Source organism: Cordyceps javanica, chromosome 2, assembly GCF_051103115.1.
Source record: "Cordyceps javanica chromosome 2, complete sequence".
Classification (NCBI taxonomy): domain Eukaryota; kingdom Fungi; phylum Ascomycota; class Sordariomycetes; order Hypocreales; family Cordycipitaceae; genus Cordyceps; species Cordyceps javanica.
The window spans coordinates 3,072,687-3,099,084 of NC_139296.1; the positions used below are offsets into that span (position 1 = coordinate 3,072,687).

At 51.8% G+C, this 26,398-nt stretch overlaps 5 protein-coding genes across 5 annotated transcripts; 4 read left to right on the plus strand and 1 right to left on the minus strand.

The window, feature by feature from the left end:
• Window positions 1-7,988: 7,988 nt before the first annotated feature.
• On the plus strand, window positions 7,989-8,390 carry V2A60_003412 (Glyoxalase/Bleomycin resistance protein/Dihydroxybiphenyl dioxygenase; the record flags this gene model as incomplete). The annotated part of the gene is made up of 1 exon (XM_083254747.1): window positions 7,989-8,390. One exon carries the CDS (start codon window positions 7,989-7,991, stop codon window positions 8,388-8,390), a length of 402 nt encoding a protein of 133 aa, XP_083110873.1.
• A 3,005-nt stretch (window positions 8,391-11,395) lies between these two features.
• Window positions 11,396-12,854, plus strand: V2A60_003413 (protein RAD55; the record flags this gene model as incomplete). Its single annotated transcript, XM_083254748.1, has 5 exons — window positions 11,396-11,634; window positions 11,690-11,742; window positions 11,812-12,096; window positions 12,148-12,470; window positions 12,543-12,854. 5 exons carry the CDS (start codon window positions 11,396-11,398, stop codon window positions 12,852-12,854), a joined length of 1,212 nt encoding a protein of 403 aa, XP_083110874.1.
• A 715-nt stretch (window positions 12,855-13,569) lies between these two features.
• Window positions 13,570-14,539, plus strand: V2A60_003414 (isopentenyl-diphosphate delta-isomerase IDI1; the record flags this gene model as incomplete). Its single annotated transcript, XM_083254749.1, has 3 exons — window positions 13,570-13,771; window positions 13,906-14,244; window positions 14,307-14,539. 3 exons carry the CDS (start codon window positions 13,570-13,572, stop codon window positions 14,537-14,539), a joined length of 774 nt encoding a protein of 257 aa, XP_083110875.1.
• Window positions 14,540-14,790: 251 nt separating this feature from the next.
• On the minus strand, window positions 14,791-15,336 carry V2A60_003415 (uncharacterized protein; the record flags this gene model as incomplete). The annotated part of the gene is made up of 1 exon (XM_083254750.1): window positions 14,791-15,336. The coding sequence occupies one exon, from the start codon at window positions 15,334-15,336 to the stop codon at window positions 14,791-14,793; it is 546 nt and encodes a 181-aa protein (XP_083110876.1).
• A 2,096-nt stretch (window positions 15,337-17,432) lies between these two features.
• V2A60_003416 (uncharacterized protein) lies at window positions 17,433-22,486 on the plus strand (the record flags this gene model as incomplete). Its single annotated transcript, XM_083254751.1, has 3 exons — window positions 17,433-18,416; window positions 21,283-21,295; window positions 21,345-22,486. The coding sequence occupies 3 exons, from the start codon at window positions 17,433-17,435 to the stop codon at window positions 22,484-22,486; spliced, it is 2,139 nt and encodes a 712-aa protein (XP_083110877.1).
• Window positions 22,487-26,398: the final 3,912 nt, after the last annotated feature.

Sequence of the window (26,398 nt, forward strand, 5' to 3'; positions counted from 1 at the left end):
TCCGTCCAACTATTAAGTAAGTATAGTATCAGTAGCAACTACTTGTCCTTTGTGCCCGTAACATTGTCAGGCCCCCATGCTTCCCCTTCTCCTCCCTCCCAAGTACGGCCCAGGATGCGAGTTAATGTGGGGTCTCGTTTGGGCCAAAACCTGGGCGTCCTGTGTGTTTAACATGTACAATGGGGGGGACGACGTATTGCGGGTGTGATGGGATGCATATGTGTGTGTGATGGGGCCTGAAGAGTAAAACCCGACTCGTAAATGACAGCTGCTGTGTGTGCATGTTTGAGAATAGGCTTTGTGCGTCGAAGAGAAGAAGAAGTAAAATTGTGCAAATATGGTGCACAAAACACGAGTATGACATCGACCTGCTCTGCTCTGCTCTGCTCTGCTCTGCTCTGCCCTGTACTTGCGGATTACATCCGGCTGCTCACCATATCGTCATTCACCCGGGCCTGCTAGTTTTGCAACAGTTTCGATTAAAGAAGAACATTTTGTTTTTTTCTTGATAATATAAAAAAATTGAAGAAAAAGACAGCAATTTTTTCACCTACTACTGAGTACCGGTAGGCTACAAAAAAAATCCTTTTCAAAGCCATACATTGTTGAGACTCTTTGCTTCCTCTTCCCCCCTCCCCTCCCCCTCTCCCAAACTCTAGACTTTGCCCAATGTCTCGGCTGTTGGGAGGCGCTCTGCCCATTCAAACATCGATTTCACCCAAGAAGAAGAAATTTTTTCTCCAAACCCGAATCCGGAACCCTTGACGCCATTCTTTCGGTCAAGGCAACTCTCTTGCGCAAAACTCCTCCTTTCTCTCAACAAGCCAGTTTTCCTTTCCTCTCTCCTTCTCCCTCCTTTTCACAACCCTTGCTTTTTTAATGACCGCCTCGCTACATGTCGCAACCCGACCAAGTGGTACGTACGAGCCGATGAAAAAAAATCCAAACAAATAAATACCAAGTAAGTAAATACATGAATACTTGAATAAATACCTAGGTAGTAGGTAGGTGGTTCCAGACCGACAAACCGGCCAGCCACAGACGACGCCTTTTTTTGGTTCAGCTTTGTGCCTCTTTGTCTCGTTCCTTTTCTTTAGCTTTTGCTTTTTTCTTCTCCTTTTCTCCATTTCCCCCCCTTTTTTTAACAAACTTCTTTTTTAAGATTGGAAATGTCTTTGCCTGTAGTCTGGGGTCCCCGGATACTCCAGCTTTGAATCAGCCCTGCCTTGCTAACAGACACCGCATACCGTTCATTGCCCTTGCGCGGGGGGGGGGGGTGTCTGTTCTCTCTACCTTCTCGGTCAGTAAAATCTGTAATTCTATGCTCAGTATTCAGTACACCATTTGTACACGCCGCCCGGCAGCACATGCGGACACATTCATTAAGGGTCGGCCGCCTTTTTCTTCCTTTTTCCTTTTTTTTTGCATCTATCTTGTTTGCATTCGTCATTTCAGACAGATGAGCAAGCAAAGACAGCACTGCCCACCTCTTTGTCACACATGGCGTTGTCTGACCCAGCAGTGAGCAGGGGGGTGACGACGCTGCTTGCGGTACTCAACACTGGCAGAGGAGCTTCAAGGTCGTTTCTAGCCTTGCTTTTTCTTACAAAAAAAAATGAGAGCATTTAGTTGTGTTATCTAACTGAATCACCAGTCGGGTTCGCCTGTCAAAAAAATAAAAGAAAAAAATAAGATAAGAATCCAAAAGCCAGAGTCAACCTGCCCTACCCCAGCTTATAGTCAAAAGCTAAAAACAGCGCCCAGCTCACGCAGCGTAACGACGCCAAGCTTTTGGGCACTCCTGTTTTTTTTTTTTAGAAAAAAAAGAGCCAATATTTCTTTTTGTCTAGTTAGGGGGCCAGATGTGCATCCCCTAACCTTATTTGGCATTTCCGGGGCGGGCGCAAGATCTAAGATCTACTAGGCGGCACTACTGCCACTCCCTGGTCGCCCGTCTCAAACCGACGCGGCCGTCTGACTGGCGGGGAACTTCGGCATCCAAACCACACCCTGGTCCCTGCCCCAGCCTGCAGCGGCGTCCTTTCCAGCCAGTCAATGCTCCTCGCGGCCTTTGCTGCCCCCCCCCCTTGCTGGAGCTCGGCTTCTGCCCATCAGCCAGATGCCCTGTGGCGTTGCGGACAGTTGGATGGGGAGGGAACCCGGGGGAAAAGAAAGGCTCGGGGCAAGGTGAGACAAGGAGAACCTGGCCTCTTGTCTCTTTTCCTAGTTGATCCAACTACTGGTAGCTTTTCTTATGTTCTTGTCCAAGCGCCGGAAAAAAATAGGGAAAATAAAGGGGCGGGAAGCCGCGGGCCAATGCAGTGTGAAATTGGCTCGCCGCAGGACAAAGGGTGATTGATTGATGGTGGACAGGCCGGGGCAAGGAGTAGCTTTTACTCGCTCTCCCCAGCAATACAAGGATCCCTTTAGGGGATAATCTGGCCTTGACGATTACTATTAGTCGAGCTTCTCTAATCCATACCACATAACACGACAACTAGTACTGACTCTACTGAGTACAGACAAGGTCGTCCCCCCTTGCCACGTTGGCGTTGTCATCCTCGCCATGATACAATGCAGCCAAAAAAAGGCTGTAACGTAATCTCGGCCCTGACTCGCATCACTTGCTGCTAGGTGCGGCGCTGGCGCGGCCACCAGATTTCTCTTAGCAACAGAATACACCAACATCAGCACATCATTCATCCCGCCTTCCTAAAGAGTGTACGCGGAGGACTGCGGAGAGGGACGGGGCAGGCCGCAGATCAAAGTCTGAGGGGGGGGGGGGGGGGGGGGGGGGGGGATTCGACGATACAGCACTATCTTAGAGCTAGCGTTTTCGTCGTCGAAGCCAGTTCGCGAGTCCGGGGGCACATGGAGCCCCGAGCCAACGTAAGAGGCAGAGGGATCAAACAACTATGTATCCAACTCTGGTCGAAGCCCTTTGCCCAATATGCAAGGCGAGGAAGGGGGGACCCGTCGATATGGAAAGGGGGCACTGCGGGCAGAATGCTTGCGATTGGCCCGAGAATAACATGAACATTGCTTCGTCGTCATGTATCGTGCCCAAGGGCCAGGGCATAATAGTAGCTGCCTTGCCCCCCCCCCCCCCCCCCTCGGGCCCTCTCTCTCGCTGATGACTCCATTTACCCGCGCGCGCCCACCAGGGACAGGACATTTATTATTTATTATCATTAACAAGACATGGGGAAGTCGACAACGAATCATGCAAGGGCAGCCAAAAACAGGCCGTCGTACGGGTCACGCCCTTGGCAGCGTCTACGCATAACTCATACTCAGTACGGCCACCAACACACAGGCAGCAGACAGCACTCACAGCTCACTCGATAAGAAACTATTGTTTGGCTTTGTTGCCAGCCGGGAGGGGGCGTTTGGTGCCACCTGGTCCAGGTCGCGGCAGAGCCTCGAGTCAAGTTATGGGGTGATGAAGTGGCCTAATAACCTACCGAGCCTACTTACTTAGGGTAGCGTTCTCAAACGGCCCCCGCGATGCTGTGCCTCACATTGCCAAGCAAGAGCCAACACGCGGACAATGTCGACAAGAAACTGCTCCATCTGCCTTTGGAGGGAGAGGAATGGGGGGCACTTTTTTTTTTTTTTTTTGTGCCGCGTCATCTATCATGACTTGGTGTTTTAAAGACGCAGCAGCAGTCTGCCATTGGGTGCCTGTACCATGATTAATCAATCGTAAACCATGATGAAGGAGTCCATACTGAGTGAGCATGGCCTACTTTGCAAAGTCCCATCCCGCGCTGTCGTTGAATTGATGGCACCACGGGGGGTATTGTGTGGACAATGCTCTGCCTCCTCCCCCACCTCAAACAGGCCCAGCGCGGAAGAGTTCCAAAACTATGTCTGGGGAGGGAGGAGCACGTTTTGGCAAGACTTAGTCGTGCCAGCGCACGGAGTACAGAATAAGTAAAGTAGTCAGTGCACAAGCCCAGGTACATATCCAAGTCGGGACCCTCGCGGAATGGCAATGCCTTGGCAGGTTGACCCAAGTTCTTTGCCCTTCTAGAGCCTGTTTCGTGATACGTAGGCAGAGGGGAGAAGCCATACCAGCCAGTCAAACAGTATACCCACACACTATTGACCAGGAGACTCTCCATATCTCTCTCGCTCCTCTTTCTGTCCGTTGCAGCCCAGAGCGGCGCTGTATACCTGTCACACCACAACTTTGATGCATGTCCCGAGTTATTAGTTTACTGTCCCCCCCAACAAGCCAACATCACCGTCTGATTGGCGATCCGCTTCCCCTTCTACAGCGGTCGGCGGGCGGAGACGCGGGGGGGGGCCCTCTCCGCTCGGTGCTCGGTATCCGATCAGCTGCTGCGGAAAAGAAAGTTCCCAACCCAGGGAAAACAAGGAAAAAGAAAAGAAGAGCAATGCGTGCCTGCATGCGTGCCTGCAGGCACGCACGCAAGCAGGGCAACCAAAAAGCAAGCAGGCAGGCTGGCTGGCAGGCAAGCAAGCAAGCAAAATTAAAAAAAATATATGACAGCTCTCTCAGCGCAGGCAATGTTTCGCGGCTGCCTGCTGGCACCCCTTTCCCTTTCTGCCCGACTCCGCTACTTAGCCGACTCGGCGGCGGCGGCGACGGCGGCGGCGCCCAGCATTTCATGCCGTACTCAGTAGCAAGCTTTCATCTTTTATTAGACGAAAGATGACGGGATTGCCGGTTTGCGAGGCCTTTGTCCCTTGTTCTGGCGGGGAGTGGGAGGGGGGGAAGAAGCGCGGGGGGAGAAGGCTCGTGTGTGCTTATTAGTGGTTTTTTTTTGTTGTTCTTGGTTTATTTTTATTCTCTTCTTCTCTTAGTACTGTAATAAAGCAGCAGGGGCGGCGACCAAAAGTTGTTTCTTGGTCCGTACCCGGTGCAGGGCAGTGCCACCGGCGGAGGTTACAATGCCATCACCGCTTTGTTCTGAGACGGGCAACCACTTACCCCATTCCCCTGGTCATGTACCTTGCTACTTTTGTCACTTTATGATTGCGGGCTGTCAACGTTTTCACTCGGCCTTGCGGAAAAGAAGAAGAAGAAAAAAATGTTTAAAAATAAAAGCACAAATGATTACGCCCAGAACCCGACTTGGCCGCACCAATCAACCCCACGAGCGCCGGTGCCAGCCGCTCATTAGAACGAAACGATCGACCCTGAGAGGGGAGACAGAGACAAGTCTTCTCTCACGTCTCACGGCCACGCTGTCCGTCAGGCCAGGCACCAGATCCGCTCTCTCTCTCCTCTTCTCTTGTCTTCCCCTTCCCAGCCGAGACTGATACTTCAGTAAGTACACCCCAGTCGGTCTGTTTTGGTCCATCTTTCCCCTGGACGCGGCATTGATTGATTATTGGCTCGCTCAACTCCAAGTATAAATCGAAATTGCGGCTACTTGACCCTCATTTCCTCAGCTGGCCTCGCATGTCCGCAGTAGTATTACGGGGCGCGCGCCCCAACACTCTTATTACTGCTTCCCTTTCTTGCCTTTGTTCCTGCTATCGAGTATGGATATGGAGACACGGTTTTGAATGCAAGGCGGCCTATCCGCCGCAATTCAAAACAAGAAATAGCCCTCGCCCGTCCTTTTTTCCTGGCATTCCCAGGGACCGCGCGGGCTCCGACGACATGGGGCTATGTGGAAAGCAAAAGCGGTCTGAAAAAGAAAAAGAAAGAAAGAAAGAAAGAAAGAAAGAAAGAAAGAAAGAAAGAAAGAAAGAAAGAAAGGGTTCCAAAAAAAAGAGAAGCGCAAAAAATAAATCTCTTCACTTTATAAATTATTCTTATTCTCATCTTTTTTTTTTTCTCCCTCTCTTGGAAAAAATCAAAATCACGGCTTTACTCGGCGTGAAGCACCGAGAGAGCCTTGTGCAGCAATCTGCCATCGCAGCATGAACCCCATTCTCTCCCCGTTTCGCCCTGTTTCTGCGATGGGGCGAGATGGGGCAGCAAAGGCAACGATGCTGCAAAAATGAATCTTCCGACATCCATCAACCAGGGGCGGCTTCGTACTCGCTCCGCGACCCAGATGCCAGCGTTGGCAGGTGTGGGTACTCAGTAAGTACTCGCCCACCCGAGCGAGACCTTGCTGTCCACCTCTGTGTCCTCTACGAAGAAAATATGAGGGGACGAGAAAAAATAGGGACCCATCGAAAGGCCAAGATCACAACACAGGAAAAAAATTCGCCCCATGAGAGTAGGAGGGAGGGGGGGGGGAGGGGGAGGGGTGTCAAAGGACACACGATGGAGTCTTTTGCGTTGACGATGGGGCTGCGTCTTTTTGCTGTCGAAATGCCTCAAAAAAAAAAAGAAAAAGAAAAAGAAAGCCCGCACGCTCCCCGCAGGAATGCAGGACTAATCTTGAAAATGCGAAATCAAGGAGCATGTAAAAGCTTTCTGCATCATGCTAATGCCCTTGAGAGTATATCGAGCCCTTTGACTGGCCTACGGCTATCGAGAATCGAATGTTCGGGAAGTGATCCCCTCGGTGGCTCTGGCAATGCCCAGTATGCAGGATCGACATCTCTCTCTCTCTCTCTCTCTCTGAGCAAGATGCAGAGACTATTCCCCCTCCTGCAGTGTAACCCCGAAAGCTCCGCACATCTCATCATCATGATTGCACCACATTACCCAAACGAAATTGGAGGTTTGTGTTGTGTCGCCCTCCCCAAGGTGTACTTGGTTCGCCTTCGGCCCCCTACTATTGCCTATTCAGTCGGGGAGGCAGGCAGCACATACCGAACACCATATGCAGGATGCAGGGCGGGAAGAAAAGCTTGGCACTGAGCGTCTTTTCTGTTTGGCGGTTCTGTCTCTCGCTCCCTTGCTGCTGGGTGGCTACCTAACTACTGGATGCCGTCATCTGTCGGTCAAGGTTAACTTGCCTGTCAGATCGGCTCGGGCGGCGGTACCTGCAAAGTCGAGTGAATCAAACCCCGGCAGGTAAAAGAGAGAGAGAGAGAGTGTGTGTGTGTGTGTGGTGAAAAACTAGCACATCCTGCCCCATCTTGGGGCATTATTCTCGGCGCCATTTCGTGACCCTACCAAGTATGCCATCTCCATTACTCGTGCCCAAGGTTGCAAGAGCAAAAAAAATTAAAAAATTAACGGGGTCTTGTCCCAAGCCACTCGGCCAGACCGCTTATACGGGGTGTGTCTCTATTTACTGGGTATGAAGGTGTTTTCTTCTTTTTTTGGGCAGACAAGAATCACGATTTTTCAAAGACCAGATGGAAATCTCCGTATGACTGGCGGACACTTGATGAAAACAAAATCATGCGACGCCACTGTCGCTTCCAGATGCATTGGAGATGGTGACATCGGCTTCCGGTGCGCCTTAAATACGGGGTCGATCAACTTTGTGCCCCCCCCCCCTTCCTCATTCGCACCCCCGGGAGGAAGCTGTTCACGCGTACGTAGTGTCACACTCTCTCTCGTTACCATGGCGAGGAATTACTTTGCCAAAAGCACGGGTGCTCTTTATGATGCTATTTGCGAAGCAGCGGCGGAGGACGCACGGAGCTCGTCACACGAGGGGGTGACTGGTGCCAAGTCGGAGCCGATGAGACTATCTTTGGGCAGAACACTGTCTTGCCTTGCTTATCAAAGTGCCCTGGAACCTTTTGGATAGAGAAAGTGCCGTTTTGGGTTAATCGTTTGGCCAGTGGCTAGCCAGCCAAGTGTAGCTCGGAGTTATGTATCTGGCCGCGCTCCACGGCGCCGACAAGCACCGTCCATCCGGCGCCGTGCCGTAACCGGATACACCTTCGAGCTACCCTAGGTTCAGCTGTCAAGACGATTTTCACAGCATAATGCAGCATATAAATACGGCAGCTTATTTTTCCTAGACCACTACGCGGCCGAAAAAAAAAGATCACAAAAAAAAAAGATTAAAAAAACTCTCTTCGCTAGCGAGACCTTCGCGGCGTCCTAAGCTCTTGTTGCGCTAATCCGTAACTTCTCTACACCTCGTCGAATCATGTCCCTCCAGGCCGCTCATCTTCGCGTCGCCCGGCCCACTGACGACATCGACGCCATCATCCCCTTCTACCGAGACGGGCTGGGCTTTGAGGTCCTGTTCCGCTTCGGGGAGCACGACGGCTTCGACGGCGTCATGCTGGGGCTCCGCGGCGCCGCCTACCACCTCGAGTTCACGACCAAGCGCGGGCACGCGGCCGGCCGCGCCCCGACCGAGGACAACCTCCTCGTCTTCTACCTCCCCGACGCCGACGAGTTTCGGGCCGCCGTCGCGCGCATGCGGGCCAACGACTTTGCTCCCGTGCCCAGCTTCAACCCCTACTGGGACCAAAAGGGCACGACCTTTGAGGATCCGGATGGCTATCGGATCGTGCTGGCCAACATGGCCAACCCCGCAGTCTAAAAAAGATGGGACGGAGGGACGGAGGGACGGAGGGAAGGGGGGGGAAGAGGGGGGGGCTGTGGGCATGACGGGAGGGGAGAGCTTCGAGCACGGAAAGAGTGTAGAAGAAGGGGCAGGAGAAAGAAGAAAGTTCCGGGTCATGGTGCTGAAACTGCGTGGTATGTAGTTGTACAATGGGCCAACCAAAAAAAAAAGATTCAACAGTTACATTCGTCTGGGGTAAAAAGCTTCAGATAACGCCATTTTAGTTGCTGTTCGCGGATCGGCAAGCCACCATTACTAGCTGCAAGGCGACAAAACTCAGATTGAACCCCGGTTTTTGATGGCCGCCTGCCTTCGTAGCATTACACAATACCTCAATGTTGCATGTCGGCAGACAGACTGAAAGACCGCAACGTGTTATTCAAAAGGCCGTCCCGAGATTTTCTCCTAACCAGCTTGTTCGGCGCGCCCCCTCGCTTTACGCGTCCGCCGAGCAGCACGCCCCTCACATCTGTCGTATCTATACCCATGGTCCTGTCTGACGACATGTTCGTGCTTCCGTGATGGAAGAAAGGGGGGTTAACCCTTGCTTCGTAATGTAGGCTCGACCCTGCCGAGGCACTTGCGACTCTGCAACAAAGCCGCCTCCAAGCGCACAGTCTTGTTTTTTCCGCTTCCGACCTCGCCTTGTCGAGATTACAAGTCATTATTGCGGAAGGGAGGGAGGCTCCGACCCTGTCGAACACGCGGGTTTCATCACGCGTGCGTCTCGACTCAGTTCGTTGCGGCTTGGCTCTGCAATAAAAATAGGATTGTATTTCATGCACTGCGTCTCTGTCTTGTTCTGCCGAATTTTCTTTTTCCGAAACTGCAACCTCCCCCCCCCCCGGTTTCTCCGGCCAACGCCATCAGGCTCAAAAACTTTAACGGATTAGAGTTGGTTCGGCGTTGTATGAAGTCATTTCCCTAACAGCACGCCACGATGGACAAAGCCGCTAGGATTAGTGTTGGATGGGAAGGAATTTGTGGAGGTACAACTCTGGCAACTCATTCCAAGGAATGCCTGGAGAGCACCCTTGAGGAGTCTCCCGTAGACCTTGATCTGTAAACCTGGTTGCCGCTACAGCTACTTCTTATCAGTCCAACTTATTAAATTTTCCGAATCTCCCTCTATAATTCCGTACTTGATGTTTACCTTGCCAAGTATATGCAAAGCCTGTGGCGTGAATGTTCCACTCGATATAATGCATTCTGCTGGGATGGTCCCGGATTGTTACATCTAGCCGGTGGCAAAATTATTCTTCCTCAACAGCTATCCACAAAATAGTTGATAATACGGTTGGTATTTACAAAAGTTGCGTGGATGGCCCAGGCGGCCACCTACCCTTGAGCTGTGGGCTTCAAATTGTCTCTCAACTTGCTGTAAGCAGGACTACTATTGACAGATGTCATGCAAAATACGCGGTGGAGCATTGTGGCTTCCATCCGGCGCCGGATAAAGATGTTTTGACGTCATGATCGATTTGCTGACATCTAGGAGTATAGGTGACATAGTGGAGGACTCGTCTCCTTGCCCTCTGTTGTGATTACTATTCGAGCAATATCCCAAGAGCATAGAGGCAAGCGGCGCTGATAGCGCCGTATTTCATCGGGATTGGACTAGTTGTTAAGCTGCAGCAATTTACCCCTACGGGTAGTAATTGATATTCGAGTCGATCTGGATTCGATCTGCGCCTGTCTACCAGCAATACTATAATCTATCCACCACCCTCCTCCGCCGAGCGCAATGGTCCCGGTGTTGGTGTCAGAACAAGGCCAATGGGGCTATGATGAGTACAGTGCGCGAGCCGTCGAGGAAAATGATTAGGATGCTGGTGTTGCTGAGGATATGCTGGACCATAGCTGTTCCAGTTTAAACTCGTTGTCACTGTCTGCAGTGTCGGAGTGTGGTGCCCTTGGAGAGATACTGATACACGCCCCTATGTGACCATGTGAAAGCATGAGCAGATTATAAGACACCTACCAGGATAATTTTGGAGTAAGAATGCAGTGTGTTAGTCACCGCAAAGATTTCTGTAGAATGACCTCCAGCGTTGGTCGACGACCAACAGTCACTGACTGGATGCAGCACCAACCAAAAATCAAGGATGACGGCCTACTTCGAGGCATCATCATGGATTTGGCTCACAGTCATGAACAAGACACCAGCTAAACTTGAAAGCAAAACATGTGCAAAGAGGCCGACCCAGCTCAGAGGCATGTCCATGGGCGTGAGGTCGTTCTCACTTGGCCCAACTGTCGGGTGATTATGGCGGCCGAGCGAAATACTCAAGTTGAAACGAGCCAGACTGCTATACCCGATTTCACCTTCTCAGCTCACAAGCGAGTGGTTCGAGCGGCCAATCTGTAAATGACTTGATACGGCTGGCCCGACCGAGTCACTCAGTGAAAGACAATGAATTTTCACATTTCGTGTTCGATGCTGGCCCCAAGGCCATCAGAAGATTACTAAACAACTAGATGTAGCTCATCGAGCAATAAATTTGACTCTGCCTATACCGAGCTCTTGTTTCTAGGGGAAAACAAGATTATTTACCTGCTATGAACGAAATTGCACATGAGTAGCAAACTGAGTAGCTGCAGGTGGTTATCCGTTCGCTCGTGCTGCAGAGGCACAGCGTAACCTACGCAGAAATGAACTAGACAGAAAATTACAGCATAAATGCATAGACAAATCGGGACATCCACAAGTACATAGTATGCAGACGTTTTAACTCGTTTGGAAGAAGGAGAGAAAGATTGATGTCTTGGTGGTTTGAAAATCACGTGATCAACGTGACAAGTTCGCGACTTGACGCGTTGATTTCAATGGCATTCTCAACAACTCGAGACTACCGCGTAATCAAGACCATGTCGCCAAAGAATGGACTATCACTCAATACATGGCAGTGACATAGCCAGTTTTGATATAGCAAATACACGTATGATGGGCTGCCCGTTACCCGCATGGCTCGAGCTAGCTCATGTCTGACTTGCAAGCAGATCGCCTGCCAACTGTATCAGCGTCCCAAGTACTAGAAGATCTAGAGGACAAGGGATCCAACTGTATCTCCACGGGTGTTAAAGCCTTGGATCAGATCTTGGCACCTTCATCGCTCTCCTCACAAATATATGGTGGCGGAAACCCGCAGCCCGGTGGCATCAGACGCGGGCAGGTGACAGAGATATGGGGTCCTCCAGGAAGCGGAAGAACGGCTCTGGGGTGAGGATATGCTGATCGATGTGATTATAGTAGTCATCGGCTAATTTGTATGCAGAACTCAGCTGGCCGCCAACGCCCTCATCAATGACGATGGTGTGGTCTGGATTGGTACGTTTTTGCCCATACACGTACAAGAGATATCGAATGCATGGGACGCTAATTCATCCGATACTGCAGATTGCTTCCACAAGACACCGGATTCGAGGCTTGCGGCTGCTTTGGAAAAGATGCAGCTGGGCAAAAAGGGGGATGCTACAGCACAGGCTTCTACCTCAAACGGAGATCGCTTCACTCGATACTCTTGCTTTACGCTTCCTCATTTCTTGGCACTCTTGTCACGTCCGTCTAGTACCACTATCCCAGCAGGTACCTCTTTGATAGTCATCAACTGCGTCTCTGCCCTGATAAATGCGGCGCTGCCTCGGGCACATGTCGCAAAGCAGAGGACCAAGCAATCGCAAGGTATGCAAAATCGCGTCCACAACCGGCTCATGCGCTGACCGAGCCACCCAGGCCCAAATCCGTCTGCAAAACGAATGCAAGCTCTCCAGGCAATAATGTCGCTCCTCAATAAGCTTGCTGCAACCCGAAACTGTGCTGTCGTTATCCTGTCCCAGTGCGCGACCAAGATGCATTCTGAGCGCGGAGCCGCCCTTGTGCCGGCGGTAAACGCAACGGTATGGGAGCAAGGCATATCTACGCGACTTGCGTTATTCAGAAACTGGTCGTGGGAGGACAGAAAACCGCACAGCGTCTTTTTGGCGGGCGTGCAACAGCTGGACGGTCGCACGATGATGGACATTGTCGACAACGCATCAGCATTTACAGTTGAATCGGTCAGTACAGCAATGCTTGGGTGCTCGAAGCTCTCTCCTCAATTTGCCGGTACTATACTAATGCAGAGGCAGACGGGTGTGCGCGATGTCGAGTACGAGGCGAGTCATCCGATGGAAATGGCGGCCGCTGCGCAGCAGAAGCGCAAAATCGGACAGACGGAGCTCGAGGTGCCCGATAGTGAGGACGAGGACTACGGCTGGGCAGACGAAGACGAAGCTTCCTTACCGGCACCGCCTCCACAGTGGCAGGGTAGCGAGGACATCATCTTAGGACAAGACGTCGGGCAAAGCGAGGATGAGGAGGAAGAGGAGGAGGATTACCATAGCTACGACGAAGCCGAGGGGGTTGAGGAGGCTGAGGAGGCAGATAGCAGCCGGGAATGAACTAATTCAACGCGATAGAAAAGGCCTCGGCATGGCATAATTGGGAGCTTCGGTGGTGCTTTTTGGCGGGAATGAAGGAAATGGGGATGTTGACCCCACCATTCTCATCAGATTTGAACCCCCCCGCCGGTCCGTTCTTGTACCCGAATACTTTTCCCTGTGCAAGACATTGAGGCGGGCTTATTTTGATGGAACCCGGAAAACCAGGGGAGGGGGGCAGGGTGGCGGCTGGCCTCATTTGAGCAAAGCCGCCGCGACCCGAACTCGAATTCGAGCTGAATTGGTTGTTATCCCCGGTAATGGTAATGCGAAGCATTTGTCTGGCCGCCACCAGTGACAATACATGGAGGGGTAAATGGCTGTTCCTCAGTAAAAAGCTTGGGCAGCAAGGAGGGGAGGAGGGGTAAATTTGTAGTTGTTAATAAACCCTTTAAATACCCGCTTGATTGTGGATGGGAATGAGGGGCCGCTATTCATTAAACGGTCGCTCAACACCACCACATTTACTTTTTTTTTTGTTCTTCTTTCTTCAACGAACAAGATTCATCTCGGCCGTCTCCACGCAAACTCGACTACACAGCTGTCTTTCGTTTGGTCGTTTTGCTCTGCTTGATTCGAGCCTATACCCGCACGACCCCGCCCTCTAGCGACAGCATTCAAGCTTTGCGCGTGTGCCCATTGTCCCCCGACTTTTGCTTCGTCCACACCGACAACCATGTCTACCACGACAACCACGACAACGACCACGGCGACACAGTCCATCACCGCCGATACTATTCTCCGCTTGTTTCCGGACATTGACACCACCTCTGAGGCGCTGTCCGGCCACGATGAGGAGCAGATCCGTCTGATGGACGAGGTCTGCATCGTCCTCGACGAGAATGACCTGCCCATCGGCCAGGCCAGCAAGAAGCTCTGTATGTGCCATCAGTCGCCCTCGGGGCTCCAAACACTCCCTCATCACAAGGGCCCGCCCGCTTGAAATGGCGGCGCAGTCCTTGCCAGTCCATATCGTGCTCCCAATTGCTGACTCTTCTCTCTCGCCCTTCAGGCCACCTCATGACCAACATCGACAAGGGCCTCCTACACCGGGCCTTTTCCGTCTTTCTCTTCAACGACCAGAACGAGCTCCTCCTCCAGCAGCGCGCCTCCGAGAAGATTACCTTCCCTGACATGTGGACAAACACCTGCTGCTCCCACCCTCTGGGCATCCCCGGCGAAACGGGCTCGAACCTCCCCGACTCCATCATGGGCGTCAAGCGCGCCGCCCAGCGCAAGCTCGACCACGAGCTGGGCATCAAGGCAGAGCAGGTTCCCATCGACAAGTTCCGCTTTCTGACCCGCATCCACTACAAGGCTCCGAGCGACGGCAAATGGGGCGAGCACGAGAGTGAGTATCAGTCGCGGTTCTCCCTCTGCTTCCCGAGATGCAGGCTAACTAATGGTGCCTAGTCGATTACATCCTCTTCATCAAGGCCAACGTTGACCTCAAACCCAGCCCCAACGAAGTCCAGGCCACCCAATACGTCAGCCCCGATCGCCTCAAGCAGCTCTTTGAGGATCCCACTCTCAAATTTACGCCTTGGTTCAAGCTCATCTGCAACTCTCTCCTTTTTGAGTGGTGGGCGCATCTTGACTCTGGCCTCGAGAAGTACATGAATGATGAAAAGATTCACAGAATGTAGAACGATTAAATAAGAAGCGCGTGATTGAGCGACTGATTGCTTCATGAGGAAAATCTTATATACCACCACTCGCGGAGAGCGACCCTCATCTTAGCTGGCATCATGAAAAGAAGGCTTGATATGAAGAGGGAGAGAGCCAGGTCCTTCCCTGGCTGTTACATATTTGAAGTACAAGCACCGTCGATTAACTGAATACAATGAGTTTGGACGATTCGTTTCTCATGAAAGACGAGGACAGTGCTGACACGAAGCTAATCCGAATAGCTCGGGGGAGCTTGCTGGTTCATATAGTGTGCCGCTTTTAGAAAAAAAAGAACCTCATACACCGCCTTGCAAATGTCGATATTCCTCTTTTTCCAATCAGATTCGGACCACAGGTTCGCCAGCAGAGAATCCAAAATGACAATGGTCATGAACCGGACGTAGTGGTCCTCGGGCGACCAGCCGCTCTTGTCCGGGTGGTAGACGAGAAACTTTTGCGATCGCGCGTTGATGGCGTCCTTGGTCGCCTGCGCCATCTTGCCCTTGTCCGGGTCCGGCCGGTCGGCAGGCACGCGCGCGAGCAGGTCTCGCTGGAACTCGCGCCACGAGCCCTGCACCGGCCCGCTGCGCAGCCACTCGTGAAACTTGCCGGCGTCCTTGAAAGGGAGCAGCTCGAGGATGAGGCGCTCCCGCTGTTGCGAAAACGGCGACGTCTCTGGGAGGCCGCCGCCGCCGCCGCCGGGGCTCTCCATTTGCCGGGGTGGCGGCGGCGGCGGCGGCGGAGCGGGAGGAGAGCCGGAGACGGAGACGCCCATGGTGCGCTGTCGGGTAGTCAGTCGGGGCGGCGCAGGTCTGCTTTCGAGGGTCTCGATCGAATTGAGCTGTCGGTATTTGAATGACGGTCTGCGACGAAAACAAAGGCACATGTGGTTGCGGTTCTCGGATTTCCGCAAATGTGGCCCGAGATGCTGGTATAAGTAGCAAACCAAAAAGGGCACCGCCGGGTTAGATGACGACAGGTACGCGAAGGAAATCCTGGTTCTTCACCCTGCCTCGTGTGCCTCAAGGCAGAAACCAAGGTTTTGAACCGGGCCACCTCCCAGCATGCCTTCCCGGACGAATCCATGTATCAAGCCCGCCGCACCAGTCGTGATAGGCAGCCGTATAAGCCAGCCTATCAGCCCACGGCAGGCTGTTTCCGCATCGTAGATTCCGCTCATTTTGTGTCCTAATTCGGATATAGTGCGAGACCCTCGCCAATACCGAGCAGACATACGTAATCCTTGCCCTCTTTTTTATTTCTTCTCCCGGTCACGTCAATGTCGCTTTCTTTATTCGGGCAAGCTGTGTGTTCAGCGCTTGGTGGCTGAGCCTCCCCCGCGCACTAGTTGCCTGCTGGTTACGCGGCCTGCTGCAAGGCTGTGGCTTTGGTCTGATTTTTTATCAAAAAATTTAGAACCTAATTCCGTATGTGTATTTGTGCTATGCTTCTCCATCCTGAGAACTGCACGACGAAGCTTCACTGACGGCACACTACCCAAGCCATAATGCGCGTGTGCTTGCGACAGAGACTTCTCGGTGATGAGCGGAAAGTTGGGCTGCCAATCAGCCATTGAATGTTCTGGCTAAAATTTTGAGAATATCTCAAAAACATTTCGAAAAGAAGATTCAATGCACCTGATTTCTTGCGTTGTCTCTGTCTAATTCAGACAAGATTCAATGACGGATCCGTCAGCTGAGTGCTGCCGTGGTTCGTCCAGTATGATTCTGTCACTGGATTTAACTGATTAGTTGTTTCTTCTTCAGTATACACAGCGAAAATATGTCCTTCATTGAATATATCCATCGTTCGTCGCATCAGCAGTCCGCAGTCTAGGCTGGGGCTACATTAGAGTTCGGAAAAGTTCTTGAAAGCCTCGGCTGCAGTCGCTAGGGCAGGGATCAAGAGGCCATACCAAACTCTTGGAAGCATTGCCGATGAGATGATCATTTTGCACCTATGATCGTTTCTCACAGCAAGCCCTGCCGCACCAAGAACGGCAACAAATGCGATGCAGACTCAACAGCTACGAGCTACTATATCTACCCAACCCGATGCGAGGCTATATATGGAGTATAGGCTGACTTGAGTACGTGACACACCCGGTAAGAGGGCTAGGCTTTGTCTCACTCTCAATGTGCATCGTCGTCATGAACGAGGCCATGGTCATGGTAACGAACAGCACAAGGCCGGCTGCGATCCACCATTAGTTGTCGGATACGACCATGATAATTGTTGCAAGTCGCTCGGCAACCATTCTAGGTTTCGACAAGGTTCCTGTTTTGGATGAGGGCAAAGTCGTAGACTTCGGCTCACCACTTGACTTGTACGACCGAATGGATATGTTCTGGAGACTTGCGCATCTCATTTCAATGAAAGCAGCTTCGGCTGATAGGCTGCCGGTTTGAGTTCAAAGTTCAACTGTTGGCGTGACTGAATGGAAATTGCACATATCTGTGCCTCTGCTCCGGACAGCCTCACCACAAAGTTCGCGAAGTAACCGTGCATCAAATAATTGTCACACATTATGGGTATGATTTATTGCGCAAGGAAGGTTCGGAAAACAAACCAGAGACGAGAATGTCTTTTTTTAAAACTAATTTGGTTCAAAGTGTCTCGTTTGCAATATGGGTCTGTAGATTGTTATGAGTGGCTCACTTCAATTGGTGCTCGGTTGCCTAACTACTGAGTACTACCCAACTACCTTAGTTTATACGAATGGACAGCAAACGGTTGACCCGTTTTGCTTGAACCCTCACATCGTTCATCCACACCCGAACCCACAACTACATCTGCCATCTCCTCGTATTCCTCTATCACAGGATGAAATGACAAAGTTTCTGATAGACCAGTGATTGCCATCCCTTCGCAATGCCGGCGGCGCTACGCGTTAGGCTGGTAGACCTCCCCGACGATATACTATTGCTGCTAGCAGAACTCCTTTCCGATACAACCATTAACAGACTCCTGCAGACATGCCGCCGCCTACGGGATGCGTTGGAACACGCGCTTTACGTCCGTAATGCGCGCGAAAGAAATTCATCTGCCTTGCAGTGGGCAGCTTACTGCGGCGTAATGGGCAGCGTCAAGAAAGCCCTCGCGGCCGGGGCTGACCCTAACGCCACGCGCCGGCGGTCTGGCAATCTGCGCCCGGACAATTTTGCATTCGACATATATTCCTCGTCTATTCTAAGAAATCTCCCCTTCAGTGCTTCACTTGCGGCCGCCGCCGCTACTGGAAGGCTGGCCATTGCATCTGTGCTAATCGAGGCGGGTGCATTGGTGGACGTCAGGGCACACGGCTTTGACAGTATGCCATTGGTTGTCGCCATTCAAAACGGTCATTTGGATATGATAAAGCTATTAGTTGCTTCAGGAAAAATCGATATAAACTCTCGATTTTTCCTCCAGCGCGATTGCAACCTGCTTAATTTCGCAATTCCACAAGCAAGTGTTGAGGTCGTCCGCTATCTACTAGCCACGATCAAGCGCCCGGACGCCGGCCCCGACGACTGGACAACTCCTCTCATCTCTGCGATCCGGAGCAATAGAGTCTCTGTGGTCCGCACACTGGTCGAGTCGGCGAAAATCGACATCAATAAACCTGATGCCGACGGCCGTACCCCATTTATCTGGGCTGTCCGCCTCGCCACTAAATATCCAACCATGGCACAGCTACTACTGGATTCCGAAGAAGTCGACGTCAATGCAGTTGATAGGACCGGGAGAACAGCTCTATCCTGGGCAGCCGGCCTCGGAAACGAGTCAATGGTTCAGTTTCTACTCGAAACGCTGGACGTTGACCCCAATCTGGCCGATGCCCAAGGCACGCCACCTATCACGCATGCCCTCAAGGTGGGGGAGATATCGGTAGTGAAGCTTCTAATGGCATCAGATAAAGTCAGAACCGACGCGAGTACATTGTTCCGTATTGCATGCCAGCACAAGTCGACTGATATAATTGAGAAGCTGCTAGAATTAGATTGTATCGAGCAGAGGACCACTGATGAGATAGGGAGCACTTGGCTTCATACTGCGGCCACTTATGGCTGCACAGCTACCGTGAAGCGTTTAATACGGCAGCAAAGAATGGATATCAACCAACAAAGGCTTGATGGTGCAACCCCCCTTATCTGTGCTCTTCAGGAGAAACAGAGGGCCACTATTACTGTGTTGTTGCGGGCTGGCGCAGATGTCAATATGACAACTACAGAGGGCCGCTCTGCTCTCTTCTATGCTGCCCAGAGCAGTAGCGAAACCTTGTCAGAAGAGCTGCTGAAGCGGGGGGCCAAAGTTGGGGCGGTCACAATCACTGGCGACACAGCGCTACACCATGCCTGCAGAAACGGGATGAACAAGGTCGTTCAAGTCTTGCTCAACTATGGCGCGGACCCAGTGCTCCGTGCATCCCATGGCGGGACACCTCTTCATGCCGCGTGCCTCGCACGCTGGGAACAGACAGTGCGGATGCTGTTAGGTGTCATACCACGCTCACATCCGATATTGAGAACTGGCCGCACACCACTACACGATGCATGCCAAGCTGGCCATACCGGCATCGCCAAACAACTCGTCGACCACGGGGCTGATCCGCTAGCAAGACTTGACGACGGAACCACGCCGCTTGAATATGCATGCTCGGGCTTCCCTCTTATTGCCAAGATGTTGCTAGAGAAAGGCGCCGACCCGCTTCAAACGTCTTCTGCAGGCGTCAGCCTTCTTTACTTGGCATGTAAAAATGGTACTCCCAAGGTTGCAACTCTTCTACTTCAGCACGGAGCCAACCCCAATGCTGTCGAAATTGATGGCACCACGCCATTCCTCAAAGCTTGTCAATGTGGCAATGTGACTGTGATTCGTGCGCTACTGAAGTATGGGGCAGACGTGACTTCCACCCATTACAATGGTTTCACTGCGCTGCATGAGATCTGCCGAGGCGGCACTGATGAATGCGGCTTGGAGACAGTAATCAAGGCCATGGTTGAGAAGGGTGCCAATTTTAACGCAAGCACGCAAGATGGCCTTACACCTTTGCATGTGGCCTGCCAGAATGGTCGATTGGGATTGGTGATGCCGCTTGTTGAGGCGGGTGCCGATACGCTCGCAGAGCATGTCGATATCCTAACATCACGACGCACAACTCCAATTCACTTGGCGTGCCGTTTTCCCCCCGACACCGCAGCACTTAATATTCTACTTCGCGCAAGATCAAAGGTTCCAATTACAGAATTTTGGAAGTCGGGATGGACGCCTCTACACGAAGCTGCTGCTGGAGCCCATTCCGCTGCGGTGTGTTTGCTCCTGCAGAATGATGTCAACCCAATGCTATTGGCAGATGATGGAAGCACAGCACTACACCAAATCTTAAAGCATCCCCGCCTCGGAAGGACCCTGTTTCAGAAGTGGGCAAGCCAAATTATATCAACACTCATGGGAACCGGCAAGATGGATATCAATCACCGAGACAACGAGGGTAGAACTGCGCTGGGTCTGGCTGATGACGCGCCTGAATCCCTACGAATTCTTATGGTTAAATGGGGAGCAAAGAAATAAGATATTCAATGAGATTCAGTAGACAAATGAAATTCTGCTGGCTTTCACGTCACGGAAATCCCACCGCAGAATGAGTATGCAGCGCCCCCCCCCCCTCCCCCCACTCCAAAAACCTTCAATTTAGGCGTCAAACTTTTCGCCTGCCCATCTGCTGTAGGGAGAGTATGAGGTTTCAGGATTCCTACGAAGTACAATATGTGTTCGTGCATGTGAGCGCTGTTCAGTAGGAGCCGAGAAATGACTAGTGGATCACTGCCCTCGGACTGAGAATGAGAAAATCTTCAAGAAGAAGATTCACGTACCATTGTATCCAAGAATATGTTCACAAAGGTTTATGTGTTTTTTTTTTGAAAAATAAATAAATATAAGAAAACCACAGCAATTCCGAGCCTTGGTGTGCTCTACCCTACATGTCGAAGTGATTACATAATCACACGTACGTTTTGGCTTTCTCACAGTCACTCACTCATAACAATAGAATCTTGGTTACATCGCGACAGTCATCGTTTGTGCTGCCAGTTCGGTTCCAATTGCCAACTCTCATCTCTTTCGGGAGCTGTATACTATTACTCGCCAAAAATAAGCATAGCAGGTGCAATTGGAGGAGGAATGGCTCTGTAAACGGTGGGCCGATTTGAGCACAACCCGAGAGCAAGCGGACAAAGGTACGTGACCTAGGCACAGACGTGCTGAATTCATTCCATCTCATCACAAAATGCCTTCAACTCAATCTATGCCCTCTAAAATATGAGTCATGTCTCATTTTTCTCAACCAGAGGTGCTGTGGCTATAATATTTGCCCACCAACTATCCGTGGTCATGGGTAACGTGTGGCCCGTTTGCAAGCCTTGTTTTGACATGGCGAGAGCATCCCTCGGCCCTACCTTGCACCGAACTCGCCGCCTACATCGCAATCTAACCATGGTAGTAGTCAGAGGATAGAAAATGTCGAAAGACGCAGTTATTGTTGTGCAGGGGCTACCGGCTGAAAGCAAACCCGACAATCAACCTGTTCCTACTCTCGCCCCCGAACCACAGCCAATACCAAAGCCACGAGCAGTACCAGAGTCAAAGCTAGCGGCGGCCACAAAACTGATCGAGCCGAAAGCTAATATACCGGAGTTTTCATGGCTGTGAGTTCTCAGAAATCAAATTCATTAACTGATAGTTGTTGACGGTCAGTGAGTAGGAAGCCGCATCCGACCTTTGTAATACTACTGATTGGTCCAGATGAGCAGCCGTTTGGCCTGCAAAAGGACTTTTTGTGCTACCGCAGTGCGTACTACAGAAAATACTTCGAAGAGCACAAGGATGAGGAGAAGCTCGAACACATTGTCAAGCTGCCGGACACGTCGGTGCAGGTGTTTGGACTGGCACAGCATTTTCTCTTTACAGGGGACGTTATTGCCGACCTCAGAGTAACACCGTCCTACGAAGCGCTGGTCAACCTGTGGAACCTGGGATACAAACTCGAGATTGAGGGACTGTGCGACCGGGCGCTGGATGCCATGACAGAATGCAGGAAGATCACATCGCGGATACCCTCAACGCCCTTGCTGGTGCAAGTCTGGAAGGAGGCCCCAGAAGGGTCGGCAATTAGGCAGCTTCTGCTCTCGTGGACGGCCGAGTATATGAGATCCTCGGCTGCGAGGGCCGAGTTTGCCAAGTCGCTGCCGCAAGAGGTGCTGAGCGAGCTGGTCGTTGCCATGAGCTCGTTTGAGCGCAATACCCTCGGCGATCGATCACACGGGATAGCTTCTAGGAAAAACGTACACTATCTAGAAGCGGTGGATGGTGAGGACGCCCTCGCCAGCTCCAAGCGGAGCAGGCGTGTGAGCGCCGTGCCTGCGCAAGCGGCGGCGGCCGGTACCATCCGCGCAGACTCGGCGCCGGTGCCCAAGAATAAGGGAGCGGCGACGGCGACGGCGACTGCTGCTGCGGCGCCCAAGGCGCAAAAGAGACGATCCGCGTCGGCATACCTCGAGGGCCGCACCTTTTCCACGGCGTCCAAGCTGGACTTTTGCGCGGACCTGCTGACGCGCATGCTGTCCGGGCCGGGGTTCTGGACGCGCCTCGTGGGCCCGTTCCGCGACCCCGTCGAGCCGGCCGAGGACGGCGTGCCCGACTACCTGGACAAGGTGAAGCGGCCAATGGATCTGATGACAATCAAGGGCAAGATGGACCGCCGGGCGTACCGCGACGACGACGAGTTCGCGGCCGACGTGCGGCAGATCTTTGACAACTGCTTCACCTACTGGAAGCCCGGCCAGCCCATGTATGAGGCCGGGGAGCGCCTGCAGCGGACGTTTGAGGACAAGTACTCTCACATGAACAAGTGGATTGCCAAGATGGGAGGGGAAGAGGGGGAGTGAAGCAGGAGGCTAGCGACAGGATTGGTCCAAAACCGTTTGGCTCGAGTTTTTTTTTTGTTTCTGATAACCAGATATGTTTTGTTTGCTTCTGTTGTTGGTTTGTACTATTACGACTTCCCTGATATGGCTGGGTCTAGCCGAAATGGTCGCATGAGCGCCGAAAGTATGCCATGCTTGAGTGAAGCCGTCTTTTCTACATGCCGCGGACCAGCCGTCCAGCATTGATATAGTCTAGTTTTAGTACCCGAATGCTCAGAGAGGCATTATTACATTGGCAAGGTAAGCCACAGTTTGCATGGCGCCCGGAGCGAGGCAATTTACACGCTGCGCAGCCCTCGTGCCCACGTGCCCCAAAAGCCGAGATGTTCGGAGTACATGTATGTAATACTATCATCATCACAACCAAGTTTGTTTCATTCATAATCTCGCCTGGTAAAAGTGTCGTTGAAGAATTTCAGCGTCCATCAAATGATGCAACGCTGTGATTACCTAGGTAGTTGATAGGACGAGGGTGAGCAAATACATGGGTAGTGGTAAACCCCTGATGAGGCAAGGGAAATTGGATGCGGAGTGTTGGGCGGTTACGGCCGTCCAATCTGCGACCACCACCAACAGCAGGACTTTGTGCGGCTGCAAGACGCGATGGTACCCCACGAAATAATGAACAAGGGGGGGGGGGGGGGAGATGAGCAAATATTGAACTTGTCTAGTCGTTTGAACAGATTGCCCTTTTTGTTTTTCCCTTCTCCCCTTTGGTCGTTTGGGCTAGGTCCTGCAGGGAGCCGGCCGATGACCACTCGTGACAAACACACGTAGTGAGACAGGGCCACGCGTTGAACTGTTGAAAGGGATAAGTACTGGATGTCCGTTGGGAAAACGGACAACACAGGTACGTATCTCACTCAAGACAGGCACTTTGCGAATCAATGAAGCCCCTGCAATGTCGCAGCGCCACAGACACCCGACAGGAACGGCCTCCCAGCCTGTCAGCCTATTGGACCCCGGCCCTGACCCGGGAAGACCTGGCCGGCCCATGGGGGCACTACGGATGCTTACGGCATTTGTGTCTAATAATAATTGACAGGTGATCCTTCGTTTACCAGTACGGAGTATCCGTAAGTATTGAGTAGCACTGAGCAGTACGTAGAATGCTTGTAGCCATCGACGTGGCTAGTTTCGAATGACTTTCAGTGCGCGTCTCTTCATAGGATGTAAGCCAGACTATTGGGTAGGTAGCAACTAGTGGTGTGTCAGGCCATTGGGAATGGTGGTGTATGACCAGCGCCGTCATTCTCCAGTTCATTTTTTTCTGTTGGTCCCCAGGTCGACGAGTCTGACTTGAAGCGTTCTTGCTTGGGAAAATCTTTCAGGAAATTTTTTCCAAATTTTCCGCCATTCTTCTTCACCGCACCAAACCTTGGGATAGCCGGCAAGTAAGTAGTGGGGGGATCAGCTCGGCAATGTGCTTGTACATGTACCGGCGGGTTTAGAAAAGAAAAAACTTCACACCAAACACTTGGGGATGGATGCCAACATGTCTAGATGACGAGCGGCAGCGTTTTTTCTCTCCCTCCGTCACTCCCTCTTTCTTTCTCTCTTCTTTCGAGAGCAACTGAGACAAATAGGGTCGCTAGTCGCTACGCATCGTCACAAAGACAATGGGTCGAGCGTGGCATGCTCATGAGCTATCAATGCGTCTTTTTCCCGTCAAGTAAAGTGAGATAGATGAGAGGGCGCCAAGATTGGAAGTGGAATGATGGGCAACTTTAGGCGTGTATCAGATACAAGGCGTGGCTTGGGCGCGGGACTGTGTTTGTTTCGCCCACTTGGTTTAGCTTCAACATGATGGCAGCTCAGAAACGTGACAAGGCATGATGGGGACGCGAAAAAGGCGGGCAAAGCACAAATCGGGTGATGGGCATGATGCGATGGATCTCGAGGATACCAAAGAAGGGATCGGTGAGGGGCGAGCAGGCCTGGAAAAATAGAGAGTGTATCGGGCAACTAGGTTGGTGCGCATGAGCATGAGCATGTGAAACGAAACGGGCGTCAAGTCGGGTATCAATGCGCGTGCCAATGCGCTCTCTAAATGGAAGATGGAGTAAATACTTACCCAAGAGAGGACATGAGTGTGACTAGGTCGTGGCAAGTACATAGAGTGAGAGGCAAACTTTTTTTTCCCTCTTACTGTTGCCGGTAAAAAAAGTGAGAGAGACGGGGGCCAGAGTGACGTTGAGGGGCATGCGACGGGTGAGTGCCGAGTGAGCCTGAACCTGGTGTGGTGTGTGGGACGAAGAATGAACCGAGGGGCATGGGCCAAGGAAAAAGAAGCCTCTGGTCCGTTTGTTACTTGAAGGTATCGTCGTAGTGGAAAGGGGAAGAGACAGTACTGGCGCAAGACCCGGGACGCGGTGTTGGAAAAAAAATCTGCAGGACGATTAGTTAACTCAGATGCCGCCCGCTGCTGGGCAGGAATGGGTTTGTCGCGAGTGGGTTAGGGCGAGGCTCGTCCTTTGTTCTTGATCAGGAACCTAATGAAATGCGGCGGTGAAGTCAGTAAGTAGTCTGTAAGTATCCGTACTTACGGAGTCTCCGTACTCGGTACCGATTACAGATTGGTTGGCGTCTACTTACTCACCAGTATGTACTTACCGATTCCTACCGAGTAGATTTGTCGCAGTCAAGTTGCAGTGGAGAGCATCCATGAGCTGGCATACTCAGTACTATTAGAGAGGGCCGGGAGCCAAATAGGCTTGGCTCTGCAGCCAAGCTTTTGGTGCGGAGGCAGATGGACAATTGACACTGTATTATCAGTATCGAGTAATTTGTACCCTGTTTGCCTGTATTCTACTTACTTAGTATGCCGAGGATTCGAGCAACAGCGTTGTCACTTCTTTGGGGGCCGTCACTGGATGTGGCTGTGCTGTTGTGGGGCAAGTACCAGTAAGTCTCGCCAGGTGCCGTTCAAAAACGAATAGGTAAGTAAATGAGCCAGCTTTGGCGGGTTGAGTCGGCGCTGCCCTGTTACTTTTTCGTTATTCTTGCACATCCACCAGCTCGTCGCCAAATGGTGGTCCATCATCACGCATGCTACTTCAATTTGGCCACCGTGTGCTCTACGAAGTTGATTTCTCGTCAATGCTATGATATGCGGTTTAACTCAAGCTCCACGGCATCGACGGTTCCTGCATTCTAACACACTTTCAGCCTTGTCCCGCATAAATTGGTGGCACCAGAGCACTGGCATTGGTGGGAATTAGGCGTTGCTACTGAGTAGGTACCTACGTTGGGAATAATGCTCTTGCACGAGGTTCAGCCCTGTATAGCGATAGGCATAGAAGTGGAATAGAAGCAGCAAACAGTATTCTATTGAAAAAGCCTCTGTTATCTTAAATCATATCAAAATTTCTTTACTTATTTAAAGTTAATCTTTACTTATACTCTATCCTCTATCGAGTACTCTATATCCTACTTAAGTAGGTACAAGCCCCAATATCGGCAAAATCGCCGCTAAAGGCCAACTCGGACAGGTCAATCTGGGGCAGGTCATCTCTGACCTCCGCGACTTCACGACTTCAGACAGTGGCTTTTCCTCCAAACCTGGCCAGGAATCAGCCAACTTCCAGTCGGAGGGATGAATTCCCTGAGTATCCTTCAAGCCCATGACCGGTGGTGTTCAGAAAAGAGTAACCGTGATTCCAAATGTCTCTATTGGAAATGGCCTTGATGCATTTCGGTCTATATATCGTGGGCGCTTCGTGCGCGAGGCCCCTGAAGCCGTGGGAGGCCTATTCCAATGTCGACCCAACGACCCCACTAGTTGTCAAAGACTTGTGGCAATATACTCCGTACAGAGCGCGCAGATGAAGGCGAGATGCTTCGTGAAGCGATGGAAAACGGTGTGGTTAATGT